Source organism: Lactuca saligna, chromosome 6 (assembly GCF_052625555.1).
Source record: "Lactuca saligna cultivar CGN05327 chromosome 6, ASM5262555v1, whole genome shotgun sequence".
Lineage (NCBI taxonomy): Eukaryota > Viridiplantae > Streptophyta > Magnoliopsida > Asterales > Asteraceae > Lactuca > Lactuca saligna.
Window position 1 is genome coordinate 136,582,247 of NC_136422.1, and position 17,018 is coordinate 136,599,264.

At 32.8% G+C, this 17,018-nt stretch overlaps 3 protein-coding genes across 3 annotated transcripts; all 3 read left to right on the forward strand.

The window, feature by feature from the left end:
- The first annotated feature begins 268 nt into the window (after positions 1 to 268).
- Positions 269 to 6,169, forward strand: LOC145001134 (protein HLB1-like). Its single transcript, XM_078960484.1, has 14 exons — positions 269 to 872; positions 1,894 to 2,016; positions 2,266 to 2,335; positions 2,446 to 2,559; positions 2,648 to 2,731; positions 2,844 to 2,894; positions 3,145 to 3,174; positions 3,289 to 3,351; positions 4,975 to 5,040; positions 5,135 to 5,251; positions 5,338 to 5,373; positions 5,460 to 5,579; positions 5,657 to 5,788; positions 5,864 to 6,169. Exons 1-14 carry the CDS (start codon positions 493 to 495, stop codon positions 5,972 to 5,974), a joined length of 1,497 nt encoding a protein of 498 aa, XP_078816610.1. The 5' UTR covers positions 269 to 492; the 3' UTR covers positions 5,975 to 6,169.
- Positions 6,170 to 9,505: 3,336 nt separating this feature from the next.
- Positions 9,506 to 12,540, forward strand: LOC144999735 (uncharacterized). Its single transcript, XM_078958903.1, has 8 exons — positions 9,506 to 9,805; positions 10,129 to 10,273; positions 10,371 to 10,539; positions 10,618 to 10,888; positions 10,969 to 11,234; positions 11,340 to 11,555; positions 12,010 to 12,112; positions 12,207 to 12,540. The coding sequence occupies exons 1-8, from the start codon at positions 9,655 to 9,657 to the stop codon at positions 12,254 to 12,256; spliced, it is 1,371 nt and encodes a 456-aa protein (XP_078815029.1). The 5' UTR covers positions 9,506 to 9,654; the 3' UTR covers positions 12,257 to 12,540.
- A 3,156-nt stretch (positions 12,541 to 15,696) lies between these two features.
- On the forward strand, positions 15,697 to 16,586 carry LOC144999986 (early nodulin-like protein 8). Its single transcript, XM_078959127.1, has 2 exons — positions 15,697 to 15,978; positions 16,059 to 16,586. The coding sequence occupies exons 1-2, from the start codon at positions 15,783 to 15,785 to the stop codon at positions 16,466 to 16,468; spliced, it is 606 nt and encodes a 201-aa protein (XP_078815253.1). The 5' UTR covers positions 15,697 to 15,782; the 3' UTR covers positions 16,469 to 16,586.
- The last annotated feature ends 432 nt before the right edge of the window (positions 16,587 to 17,018 follow it).

The following is a 17,018-nucleotide window of genomic DNA, read 5'->3' on the forward strand; positions in this document are numbered from 1 at the left end:
TAAACTCGCAACAAAACGAAACTATTGAACCATCTTTGCAAGCCAAACTCATTTTGGACCAAAATTGCTAGTTTTAACATACCACATGGACCATTTTTGCAATTTTGTCTTTTTGGATGTGGTTCTTTATCCATTTTCCCTGGACCCCGATACCCATTTTAGGCTTTTATATTAATATATGATATCCGACCCATTTAACTTTTACCCGTTCTAACCGATCTGGTTCCGGGTTTGGAGCTAATACCAGTACTACGCTACTGCCTCTCGACTCCAAGGTAACTCCCAATTCACCTGTGCCACCGAGGACCCGGATCTGGATACAGTCTCCATCCCCGGTTACGAAATGCATCCTTAAAAAGTCTTTTGCTTCGAGAAGTATAAACTTAGAAGTGGAGGAAGTCCTTTCAAGTTTTCGTGGCTTCCTCACAACTCCAACTGCAGCAATTTTTCAATTTACCAATTCAGCTTCAGTAGATCTCAATCAATTCAACAATGTCTACAAACGATCAAAGCTCGGAATTACAGAACGGCGATGCCAATCCTCAACCAGATTCCGAACTCCATCGACCCGAAGACACCGCGATCCACTCAACTGATAACGATGGGGGTGATTCTTCGAAGCTTAATCAACCGATCCAATCCAGTGATAATGATATTGCTCCAGAGGGAGTAGATCCGAAACCCCAAGGAGGAGCAGAAGAAGAATCCGATAAAGAGCGGACGATCGAATCAAAGGACAATGCGGAGCTACCGAAAGAAGAGGGGAGTCGGACTTTCACTATGAGAGAATTGTTGAATGAATTGAAGAATGGCGATGAAGTGTCTGAAGTGTCTGAAGTCGCCGCAACTCCTGCTGCTGCACCTCGTCATAGGTTAGACTTTTCTCCAGATATGAATTTTCTTTTTAACAATTGTTGTTAGGCTGAGACTACAATGAATGTTACTAAAGCAATTCACCAGTAAATCACCTAATCTTTCATAGACTGTAACGAATTGCTTCTATTTCAGTTGGTGTAAGGTATGATGTGCATACTAGGGCTCGTAGCTCTAGGATTAGCCATGGAACTATCAGTGTAGTGCTGTATGAACAGGGTTTACTCTAGTGGAACGAGAGCTTCAGTTGTAAACCTGAAATTACTAAATAGGGGTCAAGAGCGAAAATGTTGATTGATTTGCATACACTACATAGTTTTAGGAGCTTAAAGTATGGTGTTGCAATTAATGGACTACCAGAACTTGGTGCCCAGCTAATTTCAAATATGAATGGTGCTTTCAATCTGTCCCTTTACACTATTCTAATTTCTAAATCATTAGAATCTTCAAATTTAGTTTGAACTTGACTTCACCTAATAATAGAACTATTCACCCCTGCTTATTTGTCTCTTTTTACCTCCCCTTACTCAATTCATATGGGATTTGGGTTATCAATAAAGGCAAGAGTATGTAGTAATATGAATAGTGTTGATAGGTGCACCGCATGTGATAAAAGCATAGACCTTGGTTGACAATGATAACATAAAAAGAATGATTCGTGTGAGCAAAGGGGATGATATGCACTCTTACATGATCTTTAATCCCAAAAGCTGCTTTGAACATCTAGCATGGAAATTAAGATCACTCTGGAATTCAAGATTTAAAAGACTTCTAAATCCCCTCTTCTCTGTAACAACACTCCAAAGTTTGGTAGTTTACTTTTTCTGCTATATAGGTCAAAACAAACAAGTTTAGCTGACAAAAAAACACAGTTTTCTCTTCACTATCTGCAATCGGTAGCTATCATAGACATGCATTTCTGCTCTCTCTCTCTCTCTCTCTCTCTCTCTCTCTCTCTCTCTAAGTAAGAAATGTTAATATATCCCTTAATTCTTTCTGTCACATGTTTGAACTTTTCAGTCAAGAAAGCACAAAACAACATACAGAAAAGAATAGTGCTGCCATGGACTTGATCAATAGTATCACAGGTTCTGATGAGGAAGGTCGATCAAGACAACGGATTCTTACATTTGCAGCAAAAAGGTAACCCTTTTTTTATACCCAATCTTTAGCTGTATCCTACTATCCTAGCACATTTACATTTCTACCCTAGGCATATTTCTATTCAATCTTGAAATCTGCATTTTTAATCTCCATATATCATAACATTAGCTCTTGTAGTATGAACTTCAATTTCGAAAACAAGTCTAAACATTTTGATGAATCCTAGAAAATAATTGAATAAAAGAAAGAAAAAAGAAGTTAACTTGTTTGTTTCTTGTTCTTTTTTAGGTATGCAAGTGCAATAGAAAGAAATCCAGATGATTATGATGCACTTTATAATTGGGCATTAGTTCTTCAGGTATAACTTGCTCTTTTAATTAATTTATTTATTTATGTATAATTCTTGATGCAATATATGAAACAATTTCACTTTTTTTTTTTTAATCTTTTGGTTTCATCTTTATTCAGGAAAGTGCAGATAATGTAAACTCAGATGCAAGTTCACCATCCAAAGATGCTTTACTTGAAGAGGCTTGCAGAAAGTATGATGAAGCTACCCGTTTAAACCCTACACTTCACGATGTATGCATTTTCAGTCCCTGTATTTTAATCAAGTTTCATGATATTTGATTTATACGATTATATAATAAAAATCTATCTCTAATTTCAGGCTTATTATAACTGGGCTATTGCCATATCTGATCGGGCCAAAATGCGTGGGCGTACAAAGGAAGCTGAAGAACTATGGAAACAGGTTTAGATCTTTAAATCGTATTAATGACTTTTCTGCCCTTTTATATATACATTTATATAAAGATTGTGAAATGCTAAGAAAGGTGTCTTTTTGTTTTTTCTTGATATTTCAGGCAACAAATAATTATGAAAAAGCTGTTCAACTAAACTGGAACAGTCCCCAGGTAACTTTGAGAAATCTTTGGTTTGTGGATTCAACGGAATTGGAATTAGTGATTCCATTCCGTAGTGTATTTGGTTGCCAAATGGATGGAATTCTTTACATTGAAAAACTTAAAAGCATTTAATCTTTATAAGTGAATTCCATTCCAGAGTTTCACCCCTTTACTCATCATTGTCTAGTTTATCTACATTTTTAAACAATTTCTTATTCATTTATTATACTTTATAACTTGGTGACAAAATTCGTTTCAGGCTCTCAACAACTGGGGTCTTGCATTACAGGTGCTTCAAAAATACATTCATTTCCAAAGCTTTTTCAACTTTATAGACACCTGATATTTTTATTAACGCATAATATTAATTTCTGTTGATTAATATCACAATTTGAAATTGCAGGAACTAAGTGCAATTGTTCCCGCACGTGAGAAACAAACAATAGTAAAAAGTGCAATCAGCAAGGTACAAAAAAAATAACCATTTTGTCACATTTTTATATAAAAAAAGTCAACATCTATACTAAAGGAATATTCACATGTTAATTATGGATGATATTATATCTAACAACTCTCTAGTCTCTCTCCCACCCCCATTGACATCATTTTCTATGGTAGTACAATCTATGGTGTCCTGTGTAACTTGGGTTTTAGTGCGTAGCTTTGAAGACTTTCTTGACTCCTTCCCTATGTAATGATTGGATTAACAAGTTGATAATATAGATATCTCTCATCAAATTTTGAGGAAAAAAAAAAAAAAACTCATCATCTCCCTAACAAACTTTTGACTGCTACCATAGATCTGTTTGGAAAGCGAGACCTATATAGAACACAGATGATCTACCGCGTCCAATTATATTGTCAGTCGCGAATCTACTTGTAACACTTTGAATCGTTTAGAAACTAAAGTATGTTAGAACGTTCACCATCATCAAAAGCACAAAAGCGCTACATGTTCCTCCCACGACGGACTGATACGCGCAATCGTGTACTCCATTGACGGTCGCCAAAGACGACAAGTTGTTTGTATTGTTCTCCAAAAACGACAAACAATCTGAATCATTCGAAAGCGGCACTACTTACCATTATCACTACTGCCGTTGGAGTACTGTCGGTGGCCAACAACAATCATGTACACTGTAATTCAATTCAACAAATCAAGAAATAAAATATCGAATTAAGAAACACACCGAGAAATTTCTTGCAACAAGGTACAATGCGACCAAATGGGTGGTGGGTACCATGAATGGTTACAAAGAAAGTGATTCATGGTCTAACGGAGTTAAATTATCAATTAATAGTTTAACTCCGTTAGAACTAGAATCGCTTTCATCTTAACCATTCATGGTGCCCATCACCTATTTCGTCATATTGTATCTTGTTGCGAGAAATTTTTCAGTATATTTCTTAATTTGATATTTTATTTGTTGAATCGAGTTATGGTTTGCGGGATCGTTGTTGGCCGCCGACAGCGCTTCGACCATAGTAGTAATAATGGTAAATAGTGCCGCTTTCGTAGACCCGTGATACAGATGGTTTGTCGCTTTTTGAGAATGATAAGAGATAATTTGACGTCTTTGGTGACTATCAGTGAAATGCGTACTTTGTCGGAGTATACAATTGCGTTTGTCAGTCCCGTGTAGGAGGAGCGTGTAGCGCTTTTGATAATGACGAATGTTGTAATATACTTCACTTTTCAAATGATTCAAAGTGCTACAAGTGGATTCTCAACTGACAACATGATTGGACGTGGTAAGATCCTTTGTGTTCTACATAGATCGTTTTCCAAACAGATCTATAATGGTTGTCAAAAATTTGCTATGGAGAGATTGTGAGTTTTTTTTTTTTTTTTTTTCTTTCAATCGTTCTCAAAATTTGACAATAGATATCTACCATATTATCAACTTGTTAATCCAATCATTACGTAGGTGAAATTTTGACAAAGTCTTCAAAGTTGAGGTTCAAATTACAAACCCTATCAACCATAAGAACATCATCAGACTGTTAGATATAATACATTGTGTTTCCTATCCTCAATAATTAACATGTTTATTTCTTATTAACAACATTTATTTTGTTAATCATGCAGTTTCGTGCAGCTATACAGTTGCAATTCGATTTCCATAGAGCCATTTACAACCTAGGCACTGTTCTGGTCAGTTTAATAAATTCTCTTTTCTCCCAAATTTAAATAAAATCGACTAACTTTTATAAATTCAAACTTACTTTTATTAATTTTGTCTTTCTAGTATGGATTAGCAGAAGACACATCAAGAACCGGAGGACAAGATGTGTCCCCCAATGAATTATACAGTCAATCTGCTATTTACATCGCAGCTGCTCATGCATTGAAGCCAAATTATTCCGTCAGTATTTTTTCTTTTTTTTATAAAAGTTATATAAAACTAATTTGCATTTTTAAAGTTTGTTTATTATGCAAAATTAATCACAGGTTTACACTAGTGCCTTGAAGCTTGTTAGATCCATGGTTTGTATACTTTTTACATTATACATTATTTTTTTTATTTAATATCAATATCATAAAAAAAATAATTACTTTATATATTTTTATAGCTGCCTCTACCTTATTTAAAAGTCGGGTATCTTACTGCACCACCACCAGGCAATCCCATCGCGCCACATGGCGATTGGAAACGCACACAGTTTGTTTTGAACCATGAAGGCCTCCAACAGGTTCCTTATCTTTTTTTTAATATAATTATTTATTTTTAAATAAAAACTATATTGTATTTTATTAAATTTGTGAACAGATTCAAAATGGAGAGAGAGCAACTGTTAAAGTTGAAATTCCGGATATTGTGTCGGTATCACCATGTGCGGATTTGACATTGCCACCTGGCCCTTCCATTTGCATTGATACAATTCATGGACAAATTTACTTGGTATTTCTTGCATTTAAACATAATTTAAAATGTATTATTTGTGAAAATTGTGTAATTGTAATGAATACTTTTCAGATTGCGGACTCATGGGAATATTTGGACACGTGGCTTGATGCTATTCGGCTAGTTTACACTATTTTTGCAAGAGGTAAGACGGATGTTTTAGCGGGCATAATTACGGGATAAAGTGATTGATTATTGTGTGTAATTTGTTTAACCTTTTTTTGAGAGTGGAAAATGACTTGTTATAATAGATGTAAGATTTTTGTATATTATTGTTATGTCATTATAGATCAAGGAAGATAAGATAAGATTAGGTATACTATTTACTATTTACTGTTTACGATTTACTATTTACTATTACTTCCTTCTTTTTGCTTATTTGCTTATTTGTACTTGTTTTCTATGGATTTTGACATCTTAATCCACATTGTAATACTAATACATTACCTTACAAAATATTTTATAATTACGCTTCTTCATATTGTTTTTATTGGGTATAGGTTATGCATGTAATCATACAATCTGAATTGCACTGTTGGAGATTAAATACCCGCTTTAATGTGATAACTGATTATACACTTGATATAAAGTAGGTTAATGTCATCAAATGACAATCAGTAATACTCTTTGAGTTGCCCATATTTTAAAAATTACACTAAATAGACAAATAAACAATTTTATGGGTTTTTATTACACCATTGAGGCAGATTTCAATCGTTTAAACTGGTTTTGAATCCTAGTGATGTATGCTGTGAAATTCAATATGGCAGAATGTGTTCACTTATTTGCACTTATTTGTATCTGGTGTTGGCATCTAATATGGTAGAATTTTACTGTTGAAATCCACTCTAGTGGTATAATGAGAATTCAAAATAAATAAATAAATAAAATTGGCCTAATAAATATAGTTAGAAGATAAGTGATCCAAAGAACATATTGAATACTAGTGGAATGGTGGTTCTCGTTTTTATGATATTAACCCTATAAAAAATACCTATTCTTAAATAATTTTGTAAAAGTATTGTTAAAATTATTTTTATTTGGTTAAGGAAAAAAACTTTATTGTTTTATTAAGTACGATAAAAAAATAAATGATCCAAAGAACAAACTAAATATGTTGGTTGTTATTTTACGACACTCACCCAATAAAGTAATATCATCTCTTACATAATTTTGTAATTTGTTCGTAAAATTATTTACTTGGTTTTGGAAGAATGGTGATTTTTAGGTTAAATCCAAAGCATCGTATGTTATTTTATGGTATTTAATCGATGTAATACTTTAATTTTCACCGTATCGAAAGGCTTTGGTTAGAGGTGGGATGAGATGTGTTCCCTTTATTAGGTTGAACATTCGAGTCATGTATTGTATATATGTTTAGAAGTTTCTATAGTTAGTTTTCCTAACTTTGCTTGTTGACTAAATCGATCTTTAGCATATCTCTAATTCTAAATTTGTAGTTTCAATAAATAAAGTAAAATTTGACTTTCATACCCAAATTCATAATTTGCATAACACACCATGTATAAAACAAACATGCTACCGAAAAGGTTTTAAATTTTAGTTCAATTTCCTAAAAATAACGGGTATTATTAAGGGTATTTCCAAAAACTATTTTGCACTTAGGCCTAGAGGGACAATGTGGTCATTTTTAGCCACAAATGGCTACATAGTCGTTTGAAACATAAAAAAAAAGTACGAAAATCTGGATTTCTATATGTTTCCTTTGAAAACCGATCATTTTAAAAGAGTTTAATTTTCCTTCAAACCAAGATCTTGTTGGTGATTTATATCATTAATGTTATTTAAGTGTAATGTGGTTAATTTGTTGATCAATGTCACTTTGACAATCATTGCACAAATCGTATGGAGCGTAGTGCACATTTGTTTAATTTTGCCTTTGTTGAAAATATACTGCTATTTAGGGGCGAAGCTCCTGAATCGACGGGGATCCGGGGGTAGCGCCCCTGGGAGCAGGGTCCAAGGGGCAGAGGCCCTGGCTGGAGTTAAGCTGAAACTGTCATGTAGCATATTTTAGAAATGTATTAAAAATCCAAATTTTTTGTAAATGTATTTGGTTTTGTGATCCATATTCTAGACCCAGTTTTAAGTTGGTTTATGACGTTTTTGATAGTTTTAGGACATAAAACTGTCATGTGGCAGTTTTAAGACAGGAAAGTTTTCTGGTTATATGATCATATTCGAAATCTGTGGTTGGTACACTTCTTCATAACATCTTGAATATTCTCTCTTCTTTTTCTCAAATTTCTGAGTTTTATCCAATTAAAGATTGCAAATACTACCCAAACACTTTAATCTAAAAGTGTTAACACGATTCTCAGAAGTTCCAAGCATTTGTACACCCAAGATTCTAACAGATCTTTGATTGGTTTTGATTCTATATTGGATATTCGGAAAAAATGGTATGACACCTTCAACAAATTTATAATTTACTTCATATATTACTAGGTATGTAACCCATGTATTATATGAGTTTATTTAAAAGAAAAAATTAAATATAAATTTCTAAACATATGAGAAATTTGAATTTATAAGAAAAATGAGAAAAATATTGAATTATAAAAATTAAAGTGTTTTTTATTCTAAGTTTAAACAAATAATTTAGATAAATAAATAAAAGAAATTGATAAAGCTTTAATATAGTAATTTTGAAATTAAAAAGAAAGTTTATTAAGAAAATTAATATGCATTTATTATTTCATATAAATATTATGTGGAATTAATAAAAAAAAACATAAAATGATATGTGACATAAAAATTAATTCAAAATAACCACAAAATGATATTTGGCAAATTGAATGAGAGTGATTTATTATAGTAGATTGGAATATTAGGAATGAATATTCTTGTTTGGGATTTGATTAGTTATACTAAAAGGTTTGATAGTTGTTGATTTGAGTCAAATCTGTGACAACTTTTTATCGGATCTAATAAAAACACAGACTGAGTCAGATGTTTTTAATTACGGTATCAAACAGTGTAAAGTTGAACCTGTCAGACTGACCTCGTACCATACCAGTAAGATTACACAGTGTCGTGCAAGTTTTACCGATGGAAACCTACGTAGACACCATTACTGCCGGTAAACACCGTACCGTGTTTCCTTTTTTGCCAGTGGTAATGTGCTGGTGGTGGAACTTTACCGATGATAAAAATCAAATATGTGTTGGTTTTGTGAGCTTTTTGCCGGTAAACTCAAAACCCATACACTAATTCCAAATTTTTAATGGTAAAACAATAAATCATTTATTTTGGATTTAGGTCGTATCGGTGAAAAGAGCATAACACCATTTAACCTAACAAACATATAAAATAGCCCTAACTAAAATAGTTATTTTTTTGGAAAATATATAGAAACGTTCTAAATTTTTAGAAAAAAATTTTCAATAAAACCCTAAAAGTTTTTTTTTAGAACAGAAAAATCTCGATTATTTAACATTTTACCAAAATTAATAAAATGTTTTTTATATTTGAGCAACAAATGACAGACTATATGATTTCTTTCAAACAAATAGTCTGCTAAAAAAAATTTAGAAATTTATTGAAACTTTTCTTAAAAGTTTTAAAATTTTATATTTTTTTTATTGGATTCGTGTTGTATAAATTACTCAAAATAATTTAATGCAATCTCGGTAGCGTAAGGCCAAAACCATGAACCCGGGTCAATACTCTATAGTCTATACTTCTATTTTAATTTTTATAATTGGTTCATAGTTCATGCTACAAGGAAGCGGATTCACCTTCGATTCTTCTCTCTCAACGCTCCAGTGTCTCTGTGCTTTGTGGTTCTCTCTTTCACACACAGTCTTTGTGCGCAGAGACAGTGATCAAGATCAAGAATCATGGAGCTCTTTTACTTGCTAGTCTTCGGGGGTCTTGGTGTTATCGTTGCAACATTGGAGCTCAGCAAAAACAACAAAGATCGAACCACCACTTCTTCCGCTTTCAATTCCTTCAAGAACAATTACCTCCTCGTCTATTCCCTAATGATGGGTACGCTTATATTTCACATTCGTCTCTTCATTTCCATAAATTCTCTCTTTAATCTATCTACATTTGTCACCGATTGTTCTTAATTTGAGTTACCCACATGCGATTTCGCGTCAATGAGGATCAATTCGATCTGGGTTTATAAGGGTTTCTGTAAATCCTTGTTAAAATTCGGTAACCATTCGATGACATTATCATAAGATCTAACGTAAAATAATCAAAATTCTTCGTTGGATCCATAACATTAGGGAACAATTTGAGTAAATTGGGTATGTCCCTGAACTCGATATTCAAAATTCTCGTTTAACATCGCAATGTGGATGTAGCTGGTGATTGGTTGCAGGGGCCATACGTCTACTATCTTTACACCACATACGGATTCGGGAAACGAGATATCGGCCATCTCTTTATCGCTGGTTTCGGATCTTCCATGTTGTTTGGAACAATCGTTGGATCTTTAGCTGATAAACAGTAATTTCCCACTTCCGATTTCATTTTCTTTGAACTTTTCAACTTTTACGCTACTATGATACTGATTAACAACTCAAATCCTCTGTATTCAATCTAGTGGAAGAAAACGGGCTTCGATTACTTACTGTATCACTTACATTTTGAGCTGCATCACCAAACATTCACCTCAGTATAGAATCCTAATGATCGGACGTATTTTGGGAGGGATTGCCACGTCACTCCTCTTTTCAGCTTTCGAATCATGGCTAGTTGCTGAACACAATAAGGTGTGTGTGTTTTTGATAATCAACTCATTGAAACGATTATCAAAAATCATAAACAATCTTTTCTTGTTTACGTTGCAGAGGGGTTTTGAGCAACAATGGCTATCGCTAACATTCTCCAAAGCAATATTTCTTGGAAATGGCTTAATTGCAATTTTAGCAGGTTTATTCGGGAATCTTCTAGTTGGATCTTTAGCTTTAGGACCTGTTGCTCCTTTTGATGCTGCTTCATGCTTTCTTGCCATTGGAATGGCAATCATTCTTTCTTCTTGGACTGAAAACTATGGAGATCCTTCAGAAAGCAAAGACTTGTTGACTCAATTCAGAGGAGCTGCTCTTGCAATCTCATCTGGTCAACTTTCTCTCTCTAAATGGAATGGAATCATGCATTACATCATGTGAATTGACAATTGTGTTTCCTTTTGAAATCAGATGAAAAGATTGCGTTATTAGGAGCAATACAATCGCTGTTTGAAGGATCGATGTACACTTTTGTGTTCTTATGGACTCCTGCTTTGAGCCCTAATGATGAAGAAATTCCACATGGATTCATTTTTGCAACTTTTATGTTGGCTTCCATGTTAGGAAGCTCGTTTGCTTCAAGGTTAATGGCACGTGGCTCAATTAGAGTTGAAAGTTACATGCAAGTTGTTTTTATGGTGTCTTCTGCATCTCTAATGCTTCCTGTTATAACAAGTGTAGGTGACAGACACATTGTAATAATGGTAGTGATTTTGAATAATATGATCATGGATTTGATTGGGTGTTTTTTTTTTTTTTTTTTTTTTTTAAAAAAAATGAAGGTTTTGGTGGGTCCTTCGAGTGAAAAAGGCGGGAGTATTTCATTTGCGGGGTGTATTGAGTTGATTGGGTTTTGTGTGTTTGAAGGGTGTGTTGGATTATTTTGGCCTTCGATTATGAAGATGAGGTCACAGTATATTCCAGAAGAGTCTCGAAGCACTATTATGAATTTTTTCAGGATTCCACTTAATATCTTTGTATGCATTGTACTTTACAATGTAAGATCTCTCTCTCTCTCAACAAAATAGTGGGCCCACATGTACTTGATTTTTTTTTTTTAAAGGGAATTAGGAAATGTTAGATAAAGCCTCCATATTTTGAGTAAGTTTACGGTTTAGTCCTAATATTTTGGGTAAGTTTAAGGGTTAATCCCAAGATTTATTTTTTGAACAAAAAAAGTCGTTATTATCTAATTTTATACGATAATGTCTTTTTCTGTTGAAAAAAATAAGGTTTGTTTCGTTATGTTGGGAAAAATATAAAATAATTAGGACTTTTTTATTTAAAAAATAAAAGTTGGGATTAAACCGTAAACTGACCCAAAATATTGGGGTTTTATCGGAGATTTCTCTTTTTATTTAGTTATATATAAAAATTGTTTTCCTAGCAGAAACATTTATTTAAGGTTATATATATTAAAATGCTAATTTTTATTTATTTATTTTTTTAAAGGTTGATTCATTTCCAATATCCGTAATGTTTGGAATGTGTGCTGTTTTCCTCTTCATTGCATCCATGTTGCAAAGACGCCTATTGGGAGTTGTAGAAAGATCATGTATGTTCTTCTTTTGCTCATCAATCATACCTTTTTGAATTATAAATTTAAAAAAAAGTTATTTGGAAGGCTAAATCGGTCATTTTGCATGCAGGGCCACTAGACAAAGCGAGGGAACTGGAGTCCGAACCACTTAACATTTGATAACAAGATGAAAGAAACAAAATGAGATTATAGTAAAAGGTCAAAAAGTCAACTTATGGTATTCTTGTGTGAAATGTATTTTTTGGTTGGAAATAATATTGGAAAATTAGAAAAGAATAAAGGAGGTTGATATAGTTTTTAGGTAGGAGATTATGTAGGCAATGTAGTTTTCTTTTTTCTACTTTTTTTGAAATTTGTAGTTATGATCGTTGTTTTTCTTTGTTGAAAAAAAAGTTTAGCATTTTTTTTTCCTAATTGGAAGAATAGCAAAATACTTTTATCTATTTTTTTTTGTTATAGCATTCTACTTTTATTCTTTCTATGACAACAATGTACTTTAAAAAAAACTATCAAATTATCACATTTGTACTTCCAATTTTTTTTCATATAAAAACATTATTTGAAAAAATTGTATCCTTATAACAGTGAAAATTGCTTTATAATTATGTAGATTTTTTAAAATACAATGTTTTGATAGTAAAAAATTGAAAATAATATACTATAAAAACAAATAAATGAAAGTCCATGCTATTTTCTGCATATAACCCATTACAAGAAATTGTACTAATTTGCATGCTTCCAAATAAGGTTAAAAAGACATTAAAATTTTTTGCATGGCTTATTTGTAACACTTCAGAGTTATCAATATAAAAACAAATATCCATGTAAAGTTGTGCATTAAACTAATAATGAAATTGATCTAATCCTTACTCTAATACACGAATCCATTTTGTCCATGTGTCAGTTCTATTCGGCTGGTGCATTGCAAAGTGGATTTACGGATTTGCCCTCCACCCTTATTCTGTGCATATTTCTGGTCCATTCCGACATTCCAATCAATCGCATTTCATCCAGGATCCTATCTAAATTTGAAATTGATTTCTTATCTAATAAATCTCATTTTAATTTAAATCTGCAATAACTGATATGTATTCCAAAAAATCAGGACAAATTTATGGACTTCCTTTCAAAATCCCTTTCCAATCGATGTAGATACAAGAAATGAGCAATCGTAACCATCTCCAAAATTGAATAATATTGGTTTTTTTGGTTTGCACAACTTCCAGCAGCCACATAAAGAAAGAACAAAGAAGGAAAGGAACATCAGGTTAGCATCTGTAATTGCATCTTCATCCTAAATAGTGCTAAAAGCCTAAAATCATTTTGGATTTTTTTGTTATCGATCACTAAAGTTTCTCTATCAAAATCTATGTGTGTATGTGTATGTAAATGTCGTTATCGTTTCTAATTTCTGTTTAATTTTGATATTCTTTATGTTTAGTGATGGCATTGGTATGTATGGAGATTCCATTAAGAAAATCTGATTAGAAACTACAAATGGCATGGATTGGATGGTATGGACTTACGAAAAAATGAAAACGACCCATGGATTAATATAGGATCCAATAGAAAAGGCCAAGAGATTGTTTCTCAATCCATAATGATTATTTGGCGAAATTGGGATTGAAGGTGAAGCTTGCTCCAAAACTCAAGGCATTCCTTTTTTTTTTTTTTGGTTCATGAATTTACGAATTTTATTGATTGTTTAGATTGAACTGTAATTAGGGTATGTTTTCGCCTTTTAGCTCAATTCATAAATGCTAGATTTTGGTGCAAAAGTATAAGTAATTTTTATCTATTTTTAAAATAGATGCTCTAAGGACATTTATACCTTATATTTTTGTAATTTTTCTTTGTATGTTTTGCAAAAGCTTGGTCTTTTTTATTAATCAGTAAAAGTAAAACAGGTTATGAGTGTGCAGTTTGACCCAAAAAGTGTTAGTGCAGTGAAAAAGATAATAATGATAAAACAGAGAAAAGTGATGGATTCTCTAAATTATTATGATTTTCTCCCGTTAGGTCATGCATTGGTTGCTTAAAAGGAGCCTTATTTGTCTAAAATACATTTGCGGGGAATACATTTATCTTAGAAATGGAGTAATCGCTCAATGGGCTGAATCATAATTCAAGAAGCCATTGAAGCATGCCTATGTTTTTTTTCAATTTTTATTTGGTGAAAATCACTTACTAAGATGGTTTCTTATAGAACTATTAATTAAAGCTCACTTGAAAAATACATTGTTTCTTTTTAAAAAAAAAATCCAAAAAAAGTGTTTATTTTGCATGATGGAATGGAATGGACCAGGAAAATATAAGTTAACAAACTTCCGATGTTATACAATGAACATTATTGATCAACTTCGGGTGAGTCTTCTTGATTTTTCATAAATATTTAGTTTTCTATGAGTTTTAGCTTTTCTCCTCTATGGTATTTAGATATTGATCTTTCATGGGGCTAAGAAGACTTTTATATAACATGAAATTCAAGAAGCTGATGTTAAAAGAATTTCTATCCAGTAAGGAGTCATTGACTGTCTGTGATGTAGACAGTTTTGTATGATAGGTGATCTCGACTAAAAAGGTCATTTTATTTTTATGTTTGTATCTCTTTCATCTCATTGAGCATGGAACAAATCTGTGTAAAGGTCATTTTAAACCTTTACAATAACAATGTTTAAGTTTATTATTGTTTGAAACTTAATTGTTATGTGTGATGTGTATTTGTGTATGTTGTTTTTGTGTAAAAAAGTCAAAATTCTATTTTATATCATCTTATTTTCAATGTAAACCCACTTATAGCATTGTACTTGAAAAGGTAATGGACTTTCGACTTTGTTTATTTAGTCATCAAATTTTTTTTCATTATCTATTTGTTACTGAACTATTGGAACTGTTCACATTTTACCCTTATGACCGGCTGTTACCTGTCATAAGGGTAAAATGTGAACAGTTTCAGTAGTTCAGTGGCAAATAAATAATGAAAAAAAAATTTAGTGACTAAATGTCAAAAAAAATTGAAAGTTCATTTCCCTCTCAAATTATCCTAACATTATACTCCGAAAAAGATAAAAAAAAACGAAATATTTCGTTACGCTCCATAAATTGTTCCTAATTATTTTAGTTATTAAAGATTACTCAAAAAGTATTTTGTTTTTAGTTCATCAACTGGTCTTACTTGTAAACACAACCTTAAAACCGACACAAATTACTCGATCGGAACCAGCAAAGAGTTACACAAAATTTAGTAAGTTTGAAGTCAAAGTAAAACGAATCTTAAAATATGGTTTAATAGGAAAGAAAGCACACACACATATATGGTTTAATAGGAAAGAAAGCACACACATGCACATGTTTTTTCCATAAATTTGCATTACCTCCATCATCCATGATGATCTGCATCCAGTTTTATGTCTTCTGTAGACCAACTGGCCCACGTTCTTTTGTTTTTCTTTTAAACAATTATTGGCTCCAAACTCCACATTTTACTAGATCTACCCTAATCAGATCTTACTCAAAAGTCAAAACCCTTATTCCCCATTGGTTAAAACAGAACACAAGATCAAGGGTCAATTCCGTAATTTTACTTCATTCATCCTCCTTTTATTCACGAGAAATCTTTCTCCTCGTCTCCCTAAATTCTCTCCTATACTCTCTCACCAAATAGAAAACCAAGAAACAGCGAGAAATGGCTGTTCTTGGAAGGCAAATGTGCCATCGATTATCAATTTCGATTCTGTTCTTCGTTTTGATTCAATCAAATGTTATCGCGTATCAATTCCAAGTTGGAAATCTTCAAGCTTGGAACATACCCACTTCCACAGATCCAAAAGTTTACGCAAATTGGCCCAAAAAACTCAACTTCAAGATCGGCGACTCTCTCTGTAAGTTCATCTCTTCTTAAAAAACTTCAAGATTCTTGAAACAAGATCAGATTTTTTATGTTCATTGTGTTTTGTTACAGTGTTCTTGTACCCACCAAGTGAAGATTCAGTGATTCAAGTGACGAAAGAATCTTACGACACCTGCAATCTGAAAGATCCAATCTTGTATATGAACAATGGCAATTCGTTATTCAACATTACTTCACCGGGTGTGTTTTACTTCACCAGTGGTGTTTCCGGCCACTGTGAAAAATCGCAGAAGCTTCAAATTTCGGTGTTTGCCGCCGACGGGTCTTTGCCACTGCCGCCTTCTTCCGCTCCCGGCGGAGCACTTGCCGACTCTGCACCTTCCTATCCCACCGTTTTTGGCGGAATACCGTCGGGACCGGGGGCGAAGTCTTCATCGTCGTCGTCGACGGTGAAAGTATCGGTTTTGATTTCTGCGGGGATTGGAGTTTTGATGTGGGGTTTAGTTGGTGGCAAGATGTAGATGAGATCAAAATTTCCCTTTTATTATTATTTTTTTACAACAATTTAAAGATTTATTTGTGAAATTATTTGTATAATATTGAATTTTTTATGTTATGGATTTTTATCTTTTTCGATTATCGAGAACGACAAGCTCCAGCTTTAATGCTTTTGAATCAAATTATGAAACACCTACAGTAATTTGTATGCTGTAGATCCACTTTACGATGTGAGCATAATAGAAAGAATTCTGGCAACAAAGAGACAAATCTTTTGATTAATGGGGTGTGGTTGTTGGACCCGGTTTTATTAAACAAGAAATTTTTTATTTTTTCAGTAAAAAATTCACAGAAACAGATCCAGCAAGACCCACTCTAAGTTGTAATGCTCTAAAAACTTTATCCTTTGGAAGAGACTTCATTTCTTGATGAACCTTTTCACCTAGCGGAAATCAAGGAGACATTGAGGACCAGTTGGCTTCTCATTCAAATTTGTTAAGTCCTTCTGGAGCATTTTGGAGCACGATTTCGTGAAAGTTTTCAACAATTTTTTCCAAACAGATACCATCATCC

What these genes read in the sequence shown, in the direction of transcription:
- LOC145001134 (XM_078960484.1), top strand. Translation starts at nt 493, where the DNA reads ATGTCTACAAACGATCAAAGCTCGGAATTACAGAACGGCGATGCCAAT. An exon ending in CTGAAGAACTATGGAAACAG is followed by an intron (nt 2,732 to 2,843) that starts GTTTAGATCTTT and finishes TTGATATTTCAG; the next exon opens with GCAACAAATAATTATGAAAA. An exon ending in TAAAAAGTGCAATCAGCAAG is followed by an intron (nt 3,352 to 4,974) that starts GTACAAAAAAAA and finishes TTAATCATGCAG; the next exon opens with TTTCGTGCAGCTATACAGTT.
- LOC144999735 (XM_078958903.1), top strand. Translation starts at nt 9,655, where the DNA reads ATGGAGCTCTTTTACTTGCTAGTCTTCGGGGGTCTTGGTGTTATCGTT. An exon ending in CGTCTATTCCCTAATGATGG is followed by an intron (nt 9,806 to 10,128) that starts GTACGCTTATAT and finishes ATGTGGATGTAG; the next exon opens with CTGGTGATTGGTTGCAGGGG. An exon ending in GGGAGTTGTAGAAAGATCAT is followed by an intron (nt 12,113 to 12,206) that starts GTATGTTCTTCT and finishes TTTTGCATGCAG; the next exon opens with GGCCACTAGACAAAGCGAGG.
- LOC144999986 (XM_078959127.1), top strand. Translation starts at nt 15,783, where the DNA reads ATGGCTGTTCTTGGAAGGCAAATGTGCCATCGATTATCAATTTCGATT. An exon ending in CAAGATCGGCGACTCTCTCT is followed by an intron (nt 15,979 to 16,058) that starts GTAAGTTCATCT and finishes GTTTTGTTACAG; the next exon opens with TGTTCTTGTACCCACCAAGT.